Source organism: Alternaria hordeiaustralica, assembly GCF_023758085.1.
Source record: "Alternaria hordeiaustralica strain BMP 2776 chromosome Unknown scaffold_4, whole genome shotgun sequence".
Taxonomy (NCBI): Eukaryota; Fungi; Ascomycota; class Dothideomycetes; order Pleosporales; family Pleosporaceae; genus Alternaria; species Alternaria hordeiaustralica.
The window spans coordinates 1677373-1692259 of NW_026056776.1; the positions used below are offsets into that span (position 1 = coordinate 1677373).

The following is a 14887-nucleotide window of genomic DNA, read 5'->3' on the forward strand; positions in this document are numbered from 1 at the left end:
GCTGTGCAGGTGTAGCTGGACGACATGGCTGGCCGTGTTGGTTGGGACGGGCGAGGGCTGCTAGAGGGTCAAAAAGTCCAGAAGTCGCGAGTCGCGCCCTCCATCGATGACGGCACGACCCCGGCGCCGCCAACACCACCAATGAGCATCACCACAAAGCGCCTCGTCATCGCGCAAGACACCTGCAACACCACGGCAGGCCTGACAGACGGAGATTTGACGGCGATCTCGCGAGCATTGCTTGTCGAAGCATCGAGGCTGAGCCACCGGTGCTGATACGCGGGTCTTTAGGCCCATAGGGCGTCCAGGACAATCAAACCCGGGTTTGAATACCAAGATGGAACTTCGGCTCTAACTCGTGACACCCTAGGGCTTGGTATGGCAGGTCCCGAGGAACAGGGGCGGCACCGAAGCGACATCGCCGTCGATACTTGACCCCGTGGGTAGCCTTGTACAATGCCATTGTTTTCCATAACCACAATTATTCTCCTATTCTTGTCTTACAGTCATCCATCGTCCATCAGCTGATCATGGTATTAACAATTGCTGCGACCGGCAGCCGAGCTAATCGCAGAGACAATCCCGTCTACATCGAAGTGCTCAGTCCGCCACCGACCTACACAAGCGGGGACTGCGTACAAGGCCAGCTAATCGTGGTGCCCACATCACAACCTAAACGCATAAGCATAAGTCTAAAAGGCTTCTCTGCCGTTGAAGATGCCCATGGAAGAAGCGTGCATCTCGAGTTCTATGGGCTTTCGCAATTTCTCTATATACACGAAATCGCAGCTGATGAATTCCACCTTCGCGCCAACAACGCGAGGGATCCTGCAAGAGTCGAGTTGCCTTTTTCCTTCACATTCGGAAACCATGCTACGATACCGCCTCCCGCTGGTAAGAATAATCGCTGTACAAACTGCATGTGAGACATGTACTGACTTCGTACGCCTACGTTTAGGTAGAGTATGGCTTCATCCAGGGGACCAATGGAACCATCCCCGCTTCCAGCATTCTCCAGGATTCCCTTTACCTCCAACGCTTAACGGTCCCATGCCCACAAGTCCACGGGTCGTATATCACCTAGAAGCGTACATGGAGTCCGATCTACCCGGCACACCACCAGTACGAGTCCGACAAGAAATCACCTACATGCCACCAGCGCCCCCCTACGACCGCTCCCTCCAGCAACCCGACCTAAACTTCGGCACCAAACTACCCAAACACTGCAGCGCAGCGAAGCTAATCCGGACCCGCAAACTCCTCCCCAACTACGGCGAAAACTCCAGCAAACTCGGCCGCTTCAAAGACAAACTCGCCGACAAAGAACTCCTCTTCGGCATCGAGTCCTTTGCAGAAATCCCTTACGCCCAATTCAACGTGCTCGCCACTCCACCCAGCATCCTAGTCATTGGATCCCCCCTCCCAGCTATCGTAACAGTGCAACATACCAAACGCTCGGAATCGCTGCCTTCCCCACCCGATCTCTTCATCCGGCGTTTAAAAGTCCAGCTAAACGCAAAAATCAACGTCTTCCTCCCCAACGAAGCCTTCTTCAAACACCCCAGCAGAGTAACCAACCACACCGACCGCCGCACCATCGTCCTCTGCGACCACAAATACGAAACAGGTGACGGCGAGCCCCTCTACGACGGCCTCAACCTGCTCGACGTGGCGAACATCGAACTCGCAAAGGATGGCAACATAGCACCCAGCTTCACTAGCTACGGCCTAAACCTAGAATACGAGCTTCAAATCGAGATCACGGGTCGATGTGCGGACAGAGAGTGGTCCGGCATCGCTTGCACACAACCCGTGCAAGTAGTCACGGATTGGCAGGCTGCTCCAACCGAACCTCCTAATGTATTCGAAGCTGGGCCGGGACCGCTGGCATACCACGAATTAGATGCTGCGCCGAGGTTATACGAACTGGCTGTTCACACGGAGGAACCGCCGCCTTATCATGATGAGCCGCCGCCGTATAATAGGATGCTTGGTAGAACTGATGTGGGGGGTCCGGTGGGGGCTGTTTGAGCGGATTGATGTATCTGTGTTGCGTGGTTTGGTTTTTGATGGACTTGGAGTGGGGTAAGGCATGTGAGGGGGAAGTTTTGTTGGTGGAGCTGTGTAAGAAGATGGGGTGTTACGCCCAGATTTGTTTGGAGGATGGGAAAGAAGGATTTCAAGGAAAATTTGATGACTTCGCTGGGGTTGTTGCGTTGTAAGATGAGGACTTCGGTCTGACTTATAGGCCAACTGTACCGTCTTTTGTTATGAAGACGGTAGAGAACAATTGCAGAGCATGAGTATGTCGGACATGCCTTCGAAGCCGTGGTTCGATTAGGCCGTGGTCACATTAAACATCTGTACTAGACGCTTTGCGCAACCCGTGCCACACACCCACCGACACTCCCACCGACACTCCGCCTCACCATCCTACTTCTCCCCCCTAGCCCTATTCCTCTCTCTCCTACGTTCCCGCTCCGCCTTCCTCGCCTGATTAAAACTAGGCGCAAGCCCCTCCTCATCAATCTTCGCCTTCACCAAACTCTTCTCATCCACCTCGTCCAACAGAAAGCGTCCCATATTGCCTTGCCTCCACTTTTGAATCATCCACAGCGACGTCGCTTCCGTGTCTATGACCCCGCCCTTGCCCAGTCTACCAGTCTTCTTCGCGATCTCAGTAAGGAGCTCGATGATGTCGTTAGTAGGCGACGCGTATTCGGAATATAGCGACGGCGAGTGGAGGTTCAGGTGGTAGAGCAGGTAATCCGCGAGCATAACAGGCGCGATGATGGTGTCCTTGACGGAGCCGCAGAGCGCTAGTTTCATCATGGCTTCTGCGTCGGGGACGTATGGGATGAAGACACCGGGTGTGTCAAGCAGATAAACGCCTCCGCCCACGCCTTGCAGCTTCTTCTTCGCCGCTGCCTCCGCTGCTTCCATGTCGTCTTCGCTCGGTATGATCTTCACGCCGCTGCTGCTCACTTTGCGCGTTACACCCGGTTGTGCACCCGTGGCTGCGACTTTGCCTCGACCGATTCCTTGTGCGCGAAGGGCGTTGAGGAGTGTCGATTTACCCACGTTGGGCATGCCTACTACCATGACGCGGTGGCCGACTAGCTTCCACCTCTTCTGCGCATGTTCACGCAGGATGTCCAGAAGCTTGATCACGCTCTTCCGTCCGCTAATCTCGCCCTCAGCTTCCTTCCCGTTCCGCACAAACATCGTCGTAGTAGGGTGATGCCACTTCGCAATGACATCCTCATTCCGGTTATCGCGCGATCCTCCACCCAGATCCCTCTTCGTGTACACAATGACTCGTTCTTTTCCTTCCAGCGCATCTTCGAATAGAGGGTTGCGCGAGGTGAGTGGGACACGGTAGTCGCGGCATTCGATTACTAGGTCGATGGAGGTGAGGAGCGATTTCATCTTTGCCAGGCCGGCTTTGTGGTGGCCCAGGAAGTAGGACCGGGGCAGCGATGGGATTTGTGGGAAGGCATGGCGGGGGATGAATGACATCGGTTACATTGGTGGAGTGGTGGAGGGGAAGATGTGGTGGAAGTGGAGGGTGGAATTATTTTGAGAACGAGTCAGACGAAAGCTGCGTCTTGGCGAGCATGACTGGTGCGAATGTCGGCGTCTGGTCTCGCCACTGCCATTGCCATTGCTCGCCACTTCCGCATCACATCACTGAATCTAAACATTCGCATCTGTCCTGTTATTACACGGATCTCGATAGCGTCGGACCTGTTACATGTATTACTTGCAGCTCCATATCGGCTCGTTCATATTTGTGAGCGAAGAACAGCAGGCCCGTACGACGGAGATCGTAAAGCGCCACCCTCTCGAAGCACTGGAAAGTACGCTCCTATGAAATCCTTGCTGTTTGCAGGGTCAATTCGTTCTAGATTTACCTGTTCCTGAATCCTTCGACAATCGACTCTGTGACCATAGTGGCGTAGTCCCAGGTTGGAATATGCTGTCAGCATCGCTTCTCCGTCGACGGGTATTCCGCGGAATACCCGCGGTATGCTTGGCACTCACCTGCAGACATACCTCATGTGACCAACCATCTTCCTCCCCAGTTTAGAGAATATGTTTCTTGATTTTTTGCCACTGTTCTCTCATTGCGATTGTCTACCAGGATTTCAAGAACCGTCATGCCAGCTTCCGGCGAGCGAGAACGTTCCAATCGCAAAGGACAATACTCCTGTAACTTCTGTCGGTCGCGCAAGATTCGCTGTGATCGACCACTGCCATGCACAAGTTGCAGGTCACGAGGAAGGACATGTCAATTCGATCCTACCCCGGTGGCACGCGAAGTTCAAGGCCCTCAGACACCCGTCTCGATCGGGGCTTCGCTCACACAGCAACAGCCATATGAGAACATCCAGACACCATTCTCTTCAGCCGGAAAACCTGATATGCAGGCTGAGATAGATGCACTTCAGGCTCGTGTGCAGGAGCTCGAAGAACGTATCATACGAGAGACTGCCTTTTCTCCGCAGGCGGGCAATGACGCCAACGATATTGGCCGAACAGCCATCGTTTCTGGAACCGCTCGAGACGAAATCGAGGGGTACCGGCCTTCCGAGATCCAGCAAACGAGAGACATGGTGGAACATCTCGAAGGTGTCTCAATGAGTCAGAGCTCTTTCGAACTGCCTACCACAAACCACATCGTCTTCAAGATCGGCCACATCCGCACAATTCCATCAACACTGAGCTACACAACGCAACTCGGTAGACTAACACCATGTATATGGCTCCCACTAAGGGAAGAAGCCACCATACTCCTTGACACTTACATCACCGAGCTCAACTACATTCAACACGTAACGCACACCCCCTCGTTACCAGCCGTCCTCGACGAAATTTACCGTCCAATCGAAAGCGGTGAGCCTGTTCATCCCAGCAAAGTCGTTCTACTGCTAAGTATCATCGCTCATACAACGCATGTATGGAGTGTACCGGATGGACTAAACAGAGAACGTCCTCTATTTATGTCCTCGACCCAAGCGCGCTCTCAGACGTCTATTTGGGTCAAGGCGACACACACGGTGCTTGAGACTTTGCAAGAGGGACGTTTGCTGGCTTTGGAGGCTATACAAGGCATCATCATTCTAACATACGTCTTGTGTAATATAGAGGGTGTCTCTCTACGATACCGCTCCTTGATATCGACTGGCTTGTTGCTGGGTCGGGAAATGGGTCTTCATCAGATCGATCATGTGTCTAATGTCGATGCGGCAGGGACGCTCAAAGCAGAGGTTGGCCGTCGTGTTTGGTGGTATCTGACTGCTACGGACTGGTACGTTGAATTGAGAAGACTTGATACATTGATGGTATAAAGTAGACTGACAGACTTGCACAGGCTTCTTGCAGCAAGATACGGCGGTCCCAGCGAAGGCGTATACCAATCCAGTCCCCTTCACATGAACGTAAACAAGCCCCTAAACATCAATGACGTAGATCTACTTGCTGTCGGGCCCCAGCCATCTCTGCCACTTTCCCAGCACACAGACATGTCATACTTCCTCCAGCGCATCCATCTAGCAGAGATCTCACGCAATTTTGTCGATCAAATTACATCAGATCCGTTCAAGCGCGATGCTCATCTCATGGCAATGGACAGACAACTCGTGGACATGATGCACGAGACGCCCGCTTTCTTCCAGCTAGACTACTATGACAGCACCTTTTCCTCCGAAAAGCCAAACCACACCTTCGTCCAAGCCTACTTCCTCAACACGCTCATCCACACCCAGCGCTGTAAACTGCACCTCACCTCCCTCGCCCGGTCATCCGCATCTATGAACATCTCAACGAGCCCCTCTTCCCGCACCGCTTGTCTATACTCAGCCAGCCAACTCATCTACCTCGAAACAAAACTTTTACAGTCACGTCACCCTTTCGCGCACCGCCCCCAGCGTCCTCCAGCTGGTCTGTACAGTATCTTCATTGCCACTATTGCGTTACTCATGGATGCTTGCCTCAACAGATCCGGTGAACTGCAAGCTGAGCTACAAAAAGATAATGATTTGGCGAAAGGACTGCAGATGATAGCGGATGCGAGAGAAGATTCACTCGCAGCAGCGAAACTGTACGAATCTCTCCTCCAGGTTATAGCAAGGTATCGAGATGCTGGGATTATGGGACAAGAGAACTTAAAAGGTGTGGACAAGGAAATTGCGCTGGAGACGTTCAACGATTCCCCCTCGAGTGTCTTGCAAGAGCACCACCCTTCTTCGCAAATCAACGATGCGATACAGCTCGATTTAGCCGACTGGGACGATCTTTTCTCCAGCGTATCCTCATCCCCGTTTTTCTGATTGTCGGTAGAAATTCACAGACAACACCGTGCCAGAGCTGCAGACGTGAAGTGCAGATAACAGCGTTTGTACCAATCAATCACCAAGTACACACTCCTATATCCTGATATCCCAGAACCACCAACACCGCAGACAGACTAACTTCCCTTCTCCCACCTTATATTATCACTAGTATCACAATCTCCCCCATGTCCTCCACACCACCCACCCCATTACCAACTCTCTATCTCTTACCCCCTCCCGGCCTCCTCCCCTCTTCACCCTCTTCACGTACACCTAGCATCGAACCCGCATCCATCGCCATCAGCGCCCTCCTCGGCTCCCTCGCCCTCATCTTCATAATAACCTTCCTCATCAGGACCCCTACAAAAGGAAATTTCCTAGACGGCACAAGCGGAACGCCGGAGGAGGAGCAAGCAGAACAAGCAGAGAAGCAGCTTACTATCAGCGGCCCCCTGGATGCTGTGCTGCAGCGGAATGGGAATGATGGGACGGGGCACCCGATACCGAGGTTGTGGTCGGGTTTTTCGAGCTCGAATGAGGAGATTGGGCGGGTTGGGGCAGGAAGAGAGGAAGGGGAGAGGAGGGTGGTTGAGCTTGACAATATGCCAGCGAGGATGCCGGATACGAGTCATAATGGTATGACAGCGTACCCGCCCTATCCTGTTGAACTAGACGTTCTACCGCGCTCACCCCAGGGTATCCATCATCGTTATCCGGATACGTACGCTGGTCGTCCGGTGCCACCACCGCCGCCGCCACCTAAAATCCCCATTTTATTTCCCCAACACAACCCCAACCCTTACATCACCAACTACAACACCCCCACCACCACCACCAACAACAGGAACAACAATGCCTCAAGCTCCCGCCCCACACGCCTCCCTCTTCGCAACCCACGCTACTCCTTCGGCGACGACGACACGACAGTCGTAGGCGACAAAGCGGACGTCGAGACTCTACGGAGTGATTTGAGTTTTCCGGATACGGATTCGGATAGGGGTTCGGATAGTGCGAGTTATGAGGAGGGAGTGGATGGGAGGAAGATGGGACTGGTGGGTAGGCATTGGGAGTGAGGAGGATGAGTGGGATGAGTGGAATGGGTAGAGTGGATGGGTTGGGGAAGGAGGTGTGAGGGAGGAGGATGAAGAGGATGAAGAGGGGGAGGGAGGTGTGATGGTAGTAATGTTGGGACTAGGAGAGAGAACTAGGGTATGCCGTTGTATCTTCGCCGAGATACCATTTGCTCTTGCTATGCAAACCAAGTTCAATCTCATCATCACTTCAACCGTCCAAAATCAGCCCTAACATCCACATCCCCCTCCTCATCAACAACCTTCCCTCTATCCCACTCCCTTCCCTCCCCCTTCTTCCTCCACACCACGTCCTCTTCCCCCTGCACATCCCCCCTCTCCCACTTCCTCACCTGATCATCCGTAAACCCAGCTTGCTTGAGTCGATCGGCGCCTTGTTGCTGCCAGCGCGCTCGGTCACGCAGTGCCTCTAGGGCGTCGCCCCAGTCGTCTTCTACGTCGGATGCCGGGCGCACGTCTGTGGTGGGATCGTAGGAGGAGGAGAAGCGCGATTCGATGCCGCCGTTTTGCGGTTTGTACGCGTTGCGGCCTTTGGAGCGGACGGGCGGTGAGCGCGGGGGAGGGAGGGGGCCGACGATGGCTTCGAGGGGGTCGGAGGAGGAGGATGCTGGGGAGGGCGTGCGTTTGGTGGTGTGGCGGCTGGGTTTGGGTGGTTTGGAGGTGGTGGATTTGCGTTTTGGGCTGAGGGAGCGAGTCCGGTCTCGGTGTCGGCTGTGTTTTCTGTGCTTGGAGGAATGGGGTGATTGTGATTGTGACCGTGACCGCGAAGATGTTCGACGGTGCGATGTGCGCCCTGAGTGCTCGCGGTCCTTGTGGTCTCTTCCCCGGGGCTTGTAGCGTTCTTGCTCTTTAGTGTATTTGTCTTTACGCGATCTGTCTCGGGGCGACTTTGATCGTCTCCGTTTCCGTTTGGACTGGTCTTCGTCTTCACTATCGTGTCTCCTCTTGTGTCGGTGTCCATCTGTGCTTCGGTCTCGATGTCGTCGAGATATCGGGGTCGTCGAACCATCTTCCTCTCTTTCTCCGCGCCTCTTCCTATGCCTACCCTCGTCCTTGCCGCGATCTTGTCGTCTGCTTGACTCTGCTTCGCGGTCGATGTCGCTTCCTGATGGCGCCAACCGTCCCTGGTTGCCCGCGCTTTCGACATCGGATCGGCTTGGCGCGCATGCGCCCCCTTGTCCTACCGCCTGTCGTTTCTCCCGATCCATCATCCTGAGTCGGGCGCGAGACTCGGCAGCCTCTTTAGCAAGGAGCGCAGAGTTGTGGCTGTCAGTCTGTCGGATGAGGTGTTGCAGGAAGCCTTTGTTCGGTCTAGGTGCGCGAGACTTCATCCTATAGAATATTAGCACGAGCAGTCTCATAATGGAGTGCTCATGTACTTTCAACGCTCATGCGACTGCACAGCGTGTACGGAGGCTCATGACGCACCTCGGGTTGAAGGCATCGATGCCAACGAGTTCGTATGTCTTGGTCGCTTTCTTTGCATCCTCTTTCAGAAGCTCTGCGATGTACGCGTCGTCATTCAGGTCCCTGGCCATGATGGGCGACTGTTGTTGGGGTAGAGATGAAGGGTCGCAGAAGTCTGACCTTGCGAGATCCCGGGCGGCCATGTGAAATCATTCCACGCGGCGGGCCGTGCTAGCTGCATGCGGTAGTCGCCGCGGGGAACTCAGCCCTACGCGGGCATTCGCGATCCCAAACAAACATTCAATCCTCCAGTTCATTTACAACAAGCACAATGGGACCCAAGCGGAAATCAGCAGCGCCAACACCAGCCGCAGTGTTGGAACAGTTGCAGCAGTCAAAGTCACTCAAGCTCTTGGCTATTGCAGAGACACTGTCGCCAAAGGATCTCCCACAGGCCGCGAAGAAGCGCAACTCGGCGGCGTCGGAGGACAGCGAGCAGAATGGTGACACTCATCCGGCTGCCCTCGAGGCTGATCTATTACATTACAAAGTACGCGTCTTCGAAATGCCATGAGAGAGATACAGGCCTAACATTGTTGCAGGAACTCTTCAGCAAGCTACGCTTCAGCTACGTCGAGCAGGTCACCAAGGAGAAGTTCCTGCGCAGCATAACGGAGAACCCACCCCGCCTGGTCGACGCGCACGAGAACGACGAGAAGGAAAAGGAGATACTGGGTCTCAAGGCAGAGCTCAAGGAGCGCAAGTTGGAGGTAGCCGAGATCCTGAAGCAGCTGGAGGACAAGGGAAAAGAGCTCGCACTGCGCTATGAGGGTCTCCAACTACGTACGCAACAGCTTGAGTCACTTCCGACTGAGATTGCTGGCCTGGAAGCGACCATTGAGCAGTTGAAGCACGAGCAAACACCAGTCTCGACGAACCCTGAGCTGTCTCTCCCACTTCCAGAAACTCAGCGAGTGCTCAGCGAACGGGAGGCAGAGCTCGCAGCCCTGAATGCGCAGATCGCAAGTCTGCAGGCTACCATCCCGAACCGAACCAGAGACTTGGAGAAGCTGGAGCGCGAGCTGAGGCCGCTGGAGACGCAGAAACAGGGAACCGTCGCGGCAGCTAGAGAGGCCCGGAGACGGAAGGAAGAGGGCGGTGGAATCGGAGATGAACTAGAAGAGAGAGGCAGATGGCTCCGAGCGTCTGAAAAGGCGCTAAGGGACATGTTGGATGTTGAGGGATGACGCCCTTGCGGTGAGCGTGTGTTGGGCTTGTTACGGCGTTATGGACTCGAGATACCACTGCTTGAAACGACTTTTTCTCTGCGCAATCGACTCGTGTTGACCCGTCTTCTAATTCGTGGCCATGCACCTGCGAACACGGTGCTTGAGCAAGTCCCCTAAGGCCTAGTGACGGTTCGCCTCACTGCCAGCGCATGCACGCCCAAGAGCAGCGGCCAGCAGCGTGCCGAGCTAATCAATCGGCCTCGGAAACCAGAAATTCGAGTCGTCTCAGAAACTGGGCGGCTGGGTGCAGGGGTGCGGCGGGCTGTGGTTGGCCGGCCCCAGCCACTCACCGCCCTTCAACCTATCGATTACGTTGCCAGGCCATTCCACCCATAAACATGCGGCTGGTGGAGCCCTCGACGAGCTAATTGAGCTGGCTACCGATTCCATCCTTTCGTGACATCTGCAGCTGCAGCACCGAAGAGAAGACTTTTGCTCCCTGCAGTCAAGAAACCGCTTCTTCCCATCGACGTCCATTGCACGGCGCCAGGAGCTGACGTTCCCCCACCACCGCGAGCTGTCCAACCGGACACGCTCTACACGACTGCACGACTATACCACCTCGTCCCGGCCTACTTTCGCTATTCTTACGCCTGTCACGACGTTACGACTCTCTGTTTCCACGTATTGTTGCTTGCCTGCGTTGTTAGCGAGAATCCGGTTTTCTGTCGTTACCTCGTCCGTCAGCCTGGTGTGTTTAACGACTTACGCATCTACCTTACGACTGTTTCTGAAGGAATTGACTATTGAGCGCGAAACGGAACATTATTGCGATAATGTCAAACCAACTCTCGGACCCTGGGTCGAGCGTCTACGACTCGGCCACGATGCATGTGGGAGATGGCACATGGGACTCGCAGCGCAACACTTTTCTGTTGCCCAACTTGCAAGCCCCCAACTTTGAGACGATGCGATTGAATGGTAAGAATCTTCGTTGTTAAAAAAAAAACGAACACAGAGACTGACTACTCAGGCATGGGCAATCGCTTCCGCAGCATGGCCAGCTACAAGGCTCTCATCATAGCCCACGGCGTACTAGCAGTCATTGCTTTCCTATTCGTAATACCCGCAGCTATCTTCATGGCTCGCTTCTACCATCGCAACCCACGAACCGCCCTGCGAGTCCACATCTGGTTGCAGGTAGCAGCAGTCCTACTCTCGACTGCTGCCATCGTCTGCAGCTTCCAAGCTGTTGGCCTCGAGAGGTCTCTGACCAACCCTCACCATGGCATCGGCGTTGCGCTATACACTCTTGTTATGGTTCAATTCCTTGGTGGCGCTCTCATTCATAAGCTAGAAAAGGGCAAGGAGCGATTCAAGATCCCTCTCAAGCTTATGGTAAGTAAACAAAAAGCGCAATTGCGGCAAAGACTAACTTATGTAGATTCATCAATGGCTAGGCCGCACTATTGCACTGCTTGGACTTGCCCAGATCCCACTTGGTCTGACACTATACGGATCACCACTGGCCTTGTTCATCCTTTTCGCAGTGTGGACTTTCATCCTAGTCATCCTCTACTTCGTCCTTTCCTACAGGACCCAGCCCGAGATGGACTTTGATGACCGTAGCACCTACATCACCGACCGCTCATACAGTACCAGAATAAGTCGACGCACGAGCAGAGGCCCCGGCGCTGGAAAGCTCGCAGCAGCGGGAGCAGCCGGTGCAGGATTAGCCGCGCTGGGGTCAAGAAGATCTCGAAGCCGCACCCGCAGCAGGCACGGTGGCACAGTTCTGAGTTCCCGACCCGACTCTCGGTCCCGCCGTGATTCCCGCTCTCGTGTCGCCGACTCTGAGTTCACTGAATCGTACTTGAGCGATGAGAAATACCGTGCCGATGGCAACAAAGGTTCTACATGGAAGGACAAGCTCCTAGGAGTTGGGGCTGCAGCTGGTGGTATTTTCGCCGTCAAGAAACTATTCAATCGCAAACCAAAGCATCCTCCGACCGAGACAGGGAGCGACTTCAGTTACAGCCGCCCATTGGGACCCTCCGAAGTCACTCAGACCGACATCTCCAGACTCGAAGAAGGAAGGGCACCCGAATCTCCAGCAAACCGTCGAAACGACTGGCGTCGAGACAACCCACAAGCATCGGCTTTGTCTGGAAGTGCTATGCGACCTGGTCACCGCACAAATGGAAGTGTCACCTCCATTGACTCTTTTGATAGCCGGACAAGCCTCAGCGAAGAGACTGAGATGAGGCCTAGGGATCGACAGTATGGACTAAAGGAGGGTGTCGCTACGATGGGAGTCGTCGGTTTCCTGAAGCATTCTCTCAGCAAGCGCAGCAAGAAGAAGGAAGACGACCGCGTGGAAGAGATGAGACAACAAGATCTGGAAGAGGAACGGGTCGCCCGCATGAACAGCCAACGCCGCAAAAAGTACACGGGTGATGGAGCACCTCCAAGGAGAGGCCATAGAGCACCGTCCACCATTCTATCTGAGAGCGATATGACCGGCATTACACCCTCAGTAGCGCAGCGCCCATCTCGACCCATGGATTCTACCGTCACGCCCAACCCCAGTCGTCCCCCTCGCGCCGGTGTCTACAGTGTCTTGTCAGATTCCGGTTCCGAAGCTTACGACTCACCTGGAGGCCGTCACCACAGCCGACGCCGCACGGGAGACGCACCAATAATACCTGCCGGTGCAGCAGCAGCAGCTACAGTCACTTCCGCCGGCTCACCCACCAAACGGGAACGCCGCGGCAGCAGAGACGACGTAGCCTCGCCTCCCGTATCCGTCAAAGTCAAGATGCACAACGACGGCCGCCACGTAACCCTCCGCCGCCTCAACGAAGAAGAAGCCGCCGCAGAACGCGAAGCCCGCCGCCGCGAACGCCAACGCAAAAACCGCGCCGGCAGCGTAAGTTCCATGAGCGGCGTCGGCGGCGACCGCTGGCGCAGAACAGAAGCCATGGAAGCTGCTCAAGCCGCGGAAATGGCTCAACAATCCGGTGCTCCTCCTCCGCCTATGCCCATGCCCAGTTCGAGCACCTTGCGCATGCCTGAAGCTACTATTCCTCCGCCTCCGCCAGGCCCTCCACCTATGTTCGGTAATGGCCAACAGCAACAGCATCTAGCGCCTGATCAAGCGAATTTCCCTCCTCCGCCTCCTATTCCTGCTGCGGCGGATACGGTGCTTAGTAGTCCTGTGTATGGTACTGAGACGGATCTTAGTAATTATGATTCTAACAGGAGGAGACGGAGAGCGGAAAGGGCGCAGGCTAAGCAGGCGAGGTTGGGGGGGAGTCGTGTTGAGTTTTCGTGATTGTGATTGACTCCGCGGTATTTGAAGGTGGTGAGGTGGTGAGGTAGAAAAGGGAAAAAAGTTGGAGACAATGCATGGTTGTTGATAGCGATGTTTGGTTGGCATTTCTCTGGCGTTTGTGGGTTGTCATTGAAATCTGTTTACCGTTGTGTTTGACATCGATCTGGCCTTCTGGCAGATTTCCAGCGTCATGCCTTGTTTACGTTGCGAGAATGGAATCGAAATGGATGATGAGAAGAGTAAATAGAATGAGCATAGGTTGTGTGGCTTTTGTATAAATGGATAGATACGCGCTTCGGCGTTGTGTACGCTTCAATCTTTGTGGTTATTGTCGTCAGGGTGAGATCAAGACGTTTAATGTGATGTTGTAGTTTGGTGAGTGGTAGTTGGTGTGGTATGGTATGGTGTCGTGGAGGGAGTCTTGGTATGAAGGTCATGGTGTAGGTGCTATTACTAAATAATCTCTTTCTAGGGTTGTGGTGTTGATAAGTAAGCTAAGGTAAGCTATGAGAAGTCGTTGATGTTTCTCTTTTACGTCTTACAATAGTACAGTAGATGAAGAGGCGCGTTACAGCGACAAGATAATGTCCAATAAATCTATGGGCAACTTATTTCGTCTTTTACACTGGACCGGCTTCTTCCAAACTCATCGAGTCTGTCGTTTTTTGCAACAGTATACTACGAATATTAGAATGGGTGCAGATCCTCGCTGCTGGGCTGAACCACACTGACTGGTTATCAATCAACAACGATAGAGTGCGCCTTTGACCCAGACTTGGGGATTGATATCGTAGATAGTGCGTCAACTAGGGGTACGTATGTGGATGTGTATATAAGTGTGGATATGTAGTGGAATGAAAATGTTAAGAGCAATTGCAAAAGGCTCAAAACCTTTGTTTGTTTTGGAACCGTGGATCTCCTTTTCGAGGAAATTCTTTACTTAAAATGCAGGTCTCAAGCACTACGAGCAGCAGACTATACGACTTGTAGAAGCCCTGAGAACACGAATAGTTTTTTTCTTTGCAAACACACTAGATAGTATGATGTCAAAAGAACGTAGAGCCGTGGCGTGAAGGAGTATATTGGAAGCTCTCTCGTAGTCTCAATCCGTATACATATAGCTAAGAGCGACAACAAGATACTGCAAACCGTCATGCAGATATCTTCTGCATGTACATCTCTACCAATCCATCCACCAAACACTGTCGCACTTCCTTTCCTCAAGCCCACCATTCCCAGCTTACGGGCGCTCCGCGGCAATAGTCCCAACTCCCACGCTGAGCTCATCGAAGACCAGGCATGTATGCAAAACGCACCGCGACAGTAGAAATCGGCAACACACATCTACCTTCGCTTGCTAAGCGACGCCGCGGAGCAAATCTGCAAGTCATCACCACAGCCCTACTACTGAATTTCCGTACGGCGTCCCGTCTATACTCGCTCGACAAGCCACGCTGCGTGTGAAAGCCTCTACAAGGAATGGGGGCGGGG

The 14887-nt window shown here is 53.9% G+C and overlaps 6 protein-coding genes across 6 annotated transcripts; 4 read left to right on the forward strand and 2 right to left on the reverse strand.

Moving 5' to 3' along the window:
- Window positions 1–1050: 1050 nt before the first annotated feature.
- Window positions 1051–2031, forward strand: J4E84_003335 (uncharacterized protein; the record flags this gene model as incomplete). Its single annotated transcript, XM_049385948.1, has 1 exon — window positions 1051–2031. The coding sequence occupies one exon, from the start codon at window positions 1051–1053 to the stop codon at window positions 2029–2031; it is 981 nt and encodes a 326-aa protein (XP_049246825.1).
- Window positions 2032–2433: 402 nt separating this feature from the next.
- Window positions 2434–3519, reverse strand: J4E84_003336 (uncharacterized protein; the record flags this gene model as incomplete). The annotated part of the gene is made up of 1 exon (XM_049385949.1): window positions 2434–3519. The coding sequence occupies one exon, from the start codon at window positions 3517–3519 to the stop codon at window positions 2434–2436; it is 1086 nt and encodes a 361-aa protein (XP_049246826.1).
- A 1916-nt stretch (window positions 3520–5435) lies between these two features.
- Window positions 5436–6332, forward strand: J4E84_003337 (uncharacterized protein; the record flags this gene model as incomplete). The annotated part of the gene is made up of 2 exons (XM_049385950.1): window positions 5436–5441; window positions 5544–6332. 2 exons carry the CDS (start codon window positions 5436–5438, stop codon window positions 6330–6332), a joined length of 795 nt encoding a protein of 264 aa, XP_049246827.1.
- Window positions 6333–7611: 1279 nt separating this feature from the next.
- Window positions 7612–8757, reverse strand: J4E84_003338 (uncharacterized protein; the record flags this gene model as incomplete). The annotated part of the gene is made up of 2 exons (XM_049385951.1): window positions 7612–8692; window positions 8753–8757. 2 exons carry the CDS (start codon window positions 8755–8757, stop codon window positions 7612–7614), a joined length of 1086 nt encoding a protein of 361 aa, XP_049246828.1.
- Window positions 8758–9164: 407 nt separating this feature from the next.
- Window positions 9165–10080, forward strand: J4E84_003339 (uncharacterized protein; the record flags this gene model as incomplete). The annotated part of the gene is made up of 2 exons (XM_049385952.1): window positions 9165–9383; window positions 9436–10080. The coding sequence occupies 2 exons, from the start codon at window positions 9165–9167 to the stop codon at window positions 10078–10080; spliced, it is 864 nt and encodes a 287-aa protein (XP_049246829.1).
- Window positions 10081–11118: 1038 nt separating this feature from the next.
- On the forward strand, window positions 11119–13396 carry J4E84_003340 (uncharacterized protein; the record flags this gene model as incomplete). The annotated part of the gene is made up of 2 exons (XM_049385953.1): window positions 11119–11460; window positions 11507–13396. The coding sequence occupies 2 exons, from the start codon at window positions 11119–11121 to the stop codon at window positions 13394–13396; spliced, it is 2232 nt and encodes a 743-aa protein (XP_049246830.1).
- Window positions 13397–14887: the final 1491 nt, after the last annotated feature.